Source organism: Chiloscyllium plagiosum, chromosome 1 (genome assembly GCF_004010195.1).
Source record: "Chiloscyllium plagiosum isolate BGI_BamShark_2017 chromosome 1, ASM401019v2, whole genome shotgun sequence".
NCBI lineage: Eukaryota > Metazoa > Chordata > Chondrichthyes > Orectolobiformes > Hemiscylliidae > Chiloscyllium > Chiloscyllium plagiosum.
In genome coordinates, this window is record NC_057710.1 from 144,800,929 (window position 1) to 144,809,207 (window position 8,279).

Below are 8,279 nucleotides of genomic sequence, written 5' to 3' on the forward strand. Positions count from 1 at the left end.
GACCGGAGGTTGGCAAACGTGGTGCCACTGTTTAAGAAGGGTGGTAACGACAAGCCAGGGAACTATAGACCGGTGAGTCTGACCTCAGTGATGGGCAAGTTGTTGGAGGGAACCCTGAGGGACAGGATGTATATGTATTTGGAAAGGCAAGGACTGATTCTGGATAGTCAACATGGCTTTGTGCGTGGGAAATCATGTCTCACAAACTTGATTGAGCTTTTTGAAGAAGTAACAAAGAGGATTGATGAGGGCAGAGCAGTAGATGTGAACTATATGGACTTCAGTAAGGCATTTGACAAGGTTCCCCATGGGTGACTGATTAGCAAGGTTAGATCTCATGGAATAAAGGGAGAATTAGCCATGCAACATTTAAGAGGCATTTGGATGGGTATATGATTAGGAAGGGTTGGAGGGATATGGGCCGGGTGCTGGCAGGTGGGACTAGATTGGGTTGGGATAACTGGTCAGCCTGGACAAGTTGGACTGAAGGGTCTGTTTCCATCCTGTACATCTCTATGACTCTATAAGAAGCATGTGAACATCAGCAACAGGGGTAGGCCATCTGGCCCTGATCTGCCATTCAATAAGATCATGGCTAATCATTTCATGGGCTATAGAGAGAGGTTGAACAGGCTGGGGCTGTTTTCCCTGGAGTGTCGGAGGCTGAGGAGTGACCTTATAGCTCCCACTCACCCTAAACCTTAACTCTTTTACTGTTCAAAACACTATCTTTGCCTTAAAAACAATCAATGAGGTAGCCTCAGCTGCTTCTCTGGGTGGGAAATTCCACAGATTCACAACTCCTTGGGTGAAGAAGTTCCTCCTCAACTCAGTCCTAAATCTGCTTCCCCTTATTTTGAGGCTGTGCCCCTTAGTTCTAGCTTTACCCGCCAGTGGAAATATCCTCCCTGCTTCTATCTTATCTATTCCCTTCATAATTCTGTGCCTCTAAGATTCGACACCCAGTTTTCTAAATACCAATAAATATAGTCCCTGTCTATACAACCTCTCCTCACAAGCTAACTCTCTCAGCTCTGGCATCAATCCAGTGAACCTCCTCCGCACCCACTCCAGTGCCAGGTCATCCTTTCTAAGTAAGCAGACTAAAACTGTACACAGTGCTCCAGTTGCAACCTCACTAGTACTCTATGCAACTTCAGCATAACCTCCATATTTTTAAACTCCATCCCTCTAACAACTTGCCTTCTTAATTTCCTGCTGCACCTGCAAACCAATTTTCTGTGATGCATGCACAAGGGCATCCTCTGCACAGCAGCATGCTGCAATCCTTTACCATTTAAATAATAGTCCACCTTGCTGTTATTCCTATCTCACATTTGCCAACATTGTACTCCATCTACCAGACTCCTTCCCACTCACTTACCTTGTATCGCTGCACGTTTTGTTCTACTCCCTATCCCACTCTCATCTGACATGCTACACTAGATCCTTAACTCTTAATCATCCATATAAATTGTAAACAATTGTGGTCCCATGACTGATTTCTGAGGCACACCTCTAGCCAGTGATAGCCAACAAGAAAAAACTTATTTATCCCCATTCTTTGCTTTCTGTTAGTTCACCAATCTTCTATTCATGGTAATTTATCCCAATTTTTGAGAACTTCTCCATTGGCCAATTTAGTTTGAGGAATGTACAATGCAGAATGTTGTGAATTTGTTTCTTCACTGTCTGTTGTAACCAGTAACATCTTCTCCTTTTGCTTTCCTTTGTAGCTTTTCTTTTCTCCCCCCACCCCCTCCCTCACCACCCACCCTACCTGGAGAGTGCTGTTGAGGAGTGAAATGAGCAGGTTGTGTTCTGCGGTGGAACAGAGTGATGGATTCGTGTCCTGCGGCTGAGTGGAGTGAGCGGGCCATGGCCCACAGTGGAATGGAGCGAGCAGGCTGAGCACCAACAGCAGAACACAGTGAGCACAGGCCAGGTCCCACTGTGGAACAAAGCAAGCACGGGCAATTCCTGATGTGGCAGTGGACTGAGTCCTGGATGGATGCCAGCATGTGAAGGTAGCATGCTTCCTGCTCTGGGGCTTGCAAGCACGGACTGGAACTTAAGTATTTTTGCTCACTTATTATCATTCTGGAATTTTTCGCTGTTTCATGCTAATCAATAGTCATTTTTATTTTGTAACATCACTTTTTTTTACTCTCTAAGATTTGTATCTAGGTACTTGTGCCCGAGATGGTGCCATTAAAGGCAGCCATTGTAAAAACTTTTCACTCCCACATTTTGTTTTAGGTAGAGGTTCTATACAATCAATTGTAACAAGTTCCTCAAGTGTAGGAATAGGTATTAAGGATGCTAGTTTTATCAATGTCTAAGGTTTTGAGTTTCCCCTCATGCTGTCCAGACCAATGAAAATATTTTTGTATTTTGGTTTGAATTTTCCTTACTCCCAAATGACTGCCTACTTGCTAATTCATACGCTACCCTCAACACCTCTTTCAATAATTCACTGGTATTACAACTTGATGAAACTGTAGCCGATTTTCTCGTCCACCTGAATATGTGATAGTCTCCATTTTCTCAGAAAGACATCATTTTTAAGATAGTAACATTCTGGGATACACTCAGATTCTTCGTCTATGTATGGTTTTTGCTTTAGTTTTTCATCTTCCTGTTGTAACTTAGCCAATTTCTCTGAACTAAAAACTTGCCTTCCACATTTTCTTGTTTTTTCTCAAACTTTTGATCAAACATAGTCTCTAATAATTTACCTTCAACGTCCTTATCATTTATTCTTTGATTTCTCTTCCTGTCAATTGGAATCAGGGGAAAACATCCTACACTTTGGAGTCAGATTTTGTACCAAAGCTGTGGTTGTTGGAGAACAACAGGAAAGGATAGGGGAGATTTAACTTAGGTGCATAAAATTATTGGGTAGGAAAGATTTATCTCATAACAGAGAGCCCAAGAACCTGATGGCATTATTCAATGTGATTGTTAGATTTATCTGATAGTTGAGTTGACATTTTTCAACTGGAGATGATGAAGTTCTGGAACTGTTTGAAATGGTGGAAGACCATTATCGCTGAAATTGGGATGACAATGTCTAAGATGACTATGCTAATTTCTGAAAGCTAGTCCTTAAATTTTCAATTCTGGAAATAGTGGCTGGGAATGTCCATGGAGCTCTCCCTGGAATTTCTATGCACTCAGGTGCTACACTCGCTGGAAATTATGTGGATAAATTGGTTTTCTGCTGCAAAGTCTCACTGATAAAACAGGAGATGCCATGGAATCTCTACAGTGTGGAAACAGGCCATTTGGTCCAACAAGTCCACATGAATCCTCCAAACAGTATCTCACCCTGACCCAGCCCTTGACCCTCTCTCTGTAACCCTACATCTTCCATGGCTAAAACACCTAACCTACACATCCCTGAACACCAAGGGTAATTTAGCATGGCCAATCCATCTAACTTACACATCTCTGGGCTGGTGAAAACTGGACCACCTGGTGGAAAACCCATGCAGACACAGGGAGAATGTGCAAACCCCACCCAGACAGTCACCCAAGACTTGAATTGAACCTGGGTCCCTGGCGCTGTGATGTAACTATGCCCAATATGGAGATCCTCCAATAAAATTCCCAGTCACTGATAATACAACATGGACAGTCTGTGTTTGCAGCTTGAGAGTTACTGTGGATCAATATCAATAATTTGAGTCCTTAAAATGTGTACAAAAATATTTTCAGAAACATTTCCAATATTCCCTTACATTTTCAGAGATTCATACTGAGATGGCAAAATGTAAAATCTTTATTTGCCTCCAATGTCAAGTAGATTTCTACATATACAACATTCAGAAATTATTACACAGAACAATCTATGTTTGACAGACAGGTGTTTGCCAAAGAGATATGCCACATTGTTGATGACCACAACATTACTGTTAAAACAGGAGAAAATTTTAGTCACTACAAAATAAATATCCATTAGCTGTCAAAGAACAGAGATTCTTCCCACACACCATATTTTCCCAACTAAATGCTGACATTCACAGAGCCTAGCAACTGCTATATCCCATAATCATGGGTTTAAAGTCCTGTTCACAAAACATAACTTCTTGAATAGGAAGACAATCCAGAGTAACTCAGGAAATCTAAAAATAATAATGGACTTTACTGGAGCACTGCATAACTTGCCATATTTAACTACAGTTGATTGACAGAGTCCTATAACATTGTGCAAGAGGAGTTAACAATTTGATATAGGCTGGTTTAGTATCAGTACTTCTGCTGAGGAAGAGATTGGTTGCTTCTTTCTATGCATAATAAACTAATATTGAAGGCTCATTACTTTTACAACTATTATTATTATTATGAATTACTTGGACCCACTTACGGCATTAATTTTGGCATTGTGGACGCTGAGTTCTGAGCAGTTTTTCCTCATGTAACTAACAATTACGTAACCAAAATGGGTTAAACCACAATGGTTAACAATTAACCCTCTTCCTGGGAATTAATCTGTTCAAGGCACAAATAATTCTGGGAATTTGAAAGGGTAATGAGGAAAACTTTTGATTTTGGAACCCATAAGCAAAAGTCAGTCATAAAAGCAAAAACAGAAATGGACAAGTGGGTTTTATTACAATTCCTTACAGCTTTTAGACTCTATGTTGCTAAACCTTTTTGTAGCTATAAAGAAAAAAAACCTTCTTGTACAAGTTAAGGTAACATTTGCAACCTCTTGGGTAACAGCACTAAGAAATTAGGAAATTCCAATTAATGTCATTAGCGTATTATATCAGTTGAAAGTACCTGGTCTTCATATCTGCAAATTTGTTTTACATTTAATTGTGAATGTTATATAGTGTATAAAACCGAATTGTTTCCAGCCAAGTTGCAGCTTAAGAGCAATGGAAAACTCTGTATCAGGAATCTTTAAAAAAGTAAATAATCTTTATGCTTCACCAACCCAAATTATTGTGTTCCCTTTCTCCACCTCAGTGATCTCACAGTTTAATTTACTAAGCCTTCCATCCAGAATAAACAAAGATTCTTTTGAAGGTGTCATGAGATACTGGCCAAACAGGTCACTGGCCACAATCACTCGGTTTTTACTGTTCCACGGCCACTCTTCTGTCTTCATGGGTTCTTTTAGGTTCTTCACCATCTTCACTTTCCCTGTGGAGAGCTCCACAACAAGCACATTAGTTTGCACACTGGAGCTGGCGAAGATATTGTACCGATTGGCTTCAGTGAAAGAAGGCTGAAAAGTGGTATCTGAAATATGCAGGTTGGTGCGTATCTCAAAGGATTCTCGGATTTCCCCTTGGATGGTGATGTACTGAACTCTCATGAGACCCCTTTGGCCATCTATACTGACCAAGTAATGTCCGTCTGGAGAAATATAAGGAACACCTGATATATCACCATTGTAGCCTATCACAGAATCAGTGACACTGTCAACTATGATTTGTGGTTCAGTTGCTCCTCTAATGCCTGCACTGCAATGAACAAAATAATATCCACCAAGATGAGTGTAGGCGAGTGACTGTGGGACACAATTATAGTCTTTTAAACTGATGGTCTTCACATATGTCATTGTTTCAAGATCAATTTTGTGAAGGGCTGGTTCACCTTTGTGAAGAATAAATCCAAACCTATAAATAAAGGTACATAGAGTAGCATTGATTATGTGCCATTCTTCCAAAGTTGAATAAATATAACTACTTTAAAGCAGAAAAATAACAAAGGTATAGACTAGCACATCAGGAAAGTGTTATCCACATGTGCATAATGATTGAAACATGTAAAGCATTACCTCCCTAGCCACAGATGTTGTACATGGTAAAAGGTCAATGATGAACCATGTTAAAATAATTAAGAAATAAAATCCTCAGATTGTGGTTTGCAATTGAGGGCATCCTTAAATTTCAAACACCACAGTCCACAATGTCCACAATGTCTTGCTCACAGAAAACTAACTTCCTGGTGATGAGACTAAAAGAGCTTCGCTTTGCAACCTATTGAAAATCTAGCTCTTTGAGGGAATACAGCAACAATTCTGAAGCATGATCAGGTGGCCTCTGGTTCCATCCAGGATACACTTAAGGAGTGAAAAACCTCTTCTTCCCCAGGCCTGCTTCATTTATCTTTAGGCAAGCCAATCAAGTCAATTATGAACTATTCTTTTGTCAATAACTTGTGCAGAGCACGGTTCTCTCTAACTGTGTTTACATTATATGTGTGAGATAGAATGACAGAGGCAGTGATGTTGTATTAGACTTTTGGGGTGAACATGCAAATCCTTTTTATTTAAACTTGTGAAAAGCATGCTGCTGATAATTCAAATTGTCCATTGATTCAGGGGTTAAGAAACAGATGCTACTTCATTTTCAAAAACACACAAATCCTGGGAAGGGAATGTGACTTTTTAGTTTTTCCTGAGCTGCAATAACAATGGAAATAAGAAAAAGAAATTATGTTCTATTATTCAGCCTGATATGCTTTATTAAGAAATATTCCATAGGGTGAAAGGATGATTACAAGGCAGGACGAGGCAAATTGGCTTGTCCCACCTCTCCTTCCTGTAACGCTGCAATTGTTATTTCTCTGTAATTATCTAATTACCTTTTCAAAGTGACTCCTGAATTTGCCTTTATCAGATTCTCAACAACAAATTGTGAGCTGCAACAGTCAGATTTCTGCTGACAGGTATTTGGCTTGTAAGCTGTGGAGCTCCAAGCAAGTTCTAACATTTGCAAGGCTCCCTTAAATCACACTGCTTGTTAAACAGCGGACGTGGCCTAAATCTTGTAGGCCTGAATCTTTACGGAGATCTAGATAAAACTATACAAGACAGACCACAGCTGGAAAACTGTGAACAGTTTTGGTCCTCTGATCGAAGGAAAGATATTCCGGCTCTGGAGGCGGTCCGGAGAAGGTTCACTAACTTTCCCCTATCACAGGTACAAAGGATTTTCGTACGCAGAGAGGTTGATTAGGTCGGGCCTGTACTCATTGGAGTTTAGAAGAATGAGAGGACAATTTATTGAAACATATAAGGTTCTTTGAGGACTTGACATGGTTGATGGGGCATGAATCTGGGACGAGGGAAGTATCCTTAATCACTAAGTCACCCATTTACAAAACAGATGAAAGGATCCTCTGATGATCTTATATGTCTGAATTAAGTCACCTCTTGGCCTTCTCTCTAACGAAAACAGCCTCAACCCCTCAGCCTTTCCTCGTAAGACCTTCCCTCTATACCAGGCAACATCCTGGTACCACAGAGACCTGTAGAATTTACTAAGGTTGTCAGGACTGAGACAGACACATTTCTAATCATGAAGGGAATCAAGGATTATAAGTCTATCAGATCTTAAAGGATGACCACCTGGCCACTTCCTTAAGTATTTTTGAGCCCTGGGGATTTATCAGCCTTTAATCCTATCTCATGAGGTTTATGTCTGTGTTCCCCAACATTTTTGGGATTTTATTTGTGTCCTCATTTGTGAAGACAGAACAAATGTATGTATTGAATTGGTCTTCCATCTCCTTGTTCCTTATAATAACTTGCCATTTCTGACTGGAAGGGACCTACATTTGACTTAATTAACCTCTTCCGCTTTTACAATCAGTTTGTTTGGTCCCTGCAAGCTGACTCTACTTACTGCCTACATAATCCTCTGTTGCAGAAATCCAAATGTCTGCTGCTTTCTTTTTGCCTATTTGTATGCCCTTTTGGCAGGAAGAACAGAGGAACTGAATACTATTCAAATGGAGAAAGAAAGCTACAATTCAGGGATTTAGGAGTGCTTGTGCATGAATTACAAAACATAGCATCCAACAGTCATCATGGCTTTCTCAAGGGCACATCATGTCTGACACGTTTAGCTGAGCTCTTTGATGATGTGGCACAGTCAATAGATGAGAGCACTGCTGTGGATGTTCTCTATTTGGACTTTCACAGAGTGTTTGATACATAAAGTCATAGAAATGGACAGTACGGAAACAGACCCTTCGGTCCAACTCGTCCATGTTCACCAGTTATCCTACTTTATCTAGTCCCATTTGTCAGCAGTTGGCCCATATCCCTCTAAACCCTTCTGATTCATATACCCATCTAGATGCCTTTTAAATGTTGCAATTGTACTAGCCTCCACCACTTCCTCTGGCAGTTCATTCCATACACGTACCACCCTCTGTGTGAAAAAGTTGCCTCTTAGATCCCTTTTATATCTTTCCCCTCTCACCCTGAACCTATTCCCTCTAGTTCTGGACTCCCCCACCCCAGGGAAAAAAAA

At 40.5% G+C, this 8,279-nt stretch overlaps 1 protein-coding gene across 3 annotated transcripts in view; it reads right to left on the minus strand.

Annotated features, from left to right (window-relative positions):
* Nucleotides 1-3,766: 3,766 nt before the first annotated feature.
* The window catches only part of fstl5 (follistatin-like 5), a 534,185-nt gene continuing 529,672 nt past the window's right edge, over nucleotides 3,767-8,279 (minus strand). For all 3 annotated transcript variants that reach the window (XM_043698761.1, XM_043698740.1, XM_043698750.1), the window contains one exon: nucleotides 3,767-5,633. In XM_043698761.1, coding sequence (XP_043554696.1) covers nucleotides 4,931-5,633 — 703 coding nt within the window. In that variant the 3' untranslated portion in view covers nucleotides 3,767-4,930. The remainder of the gene's footprint in view (nucleotides 5,634-8,279) is intronic.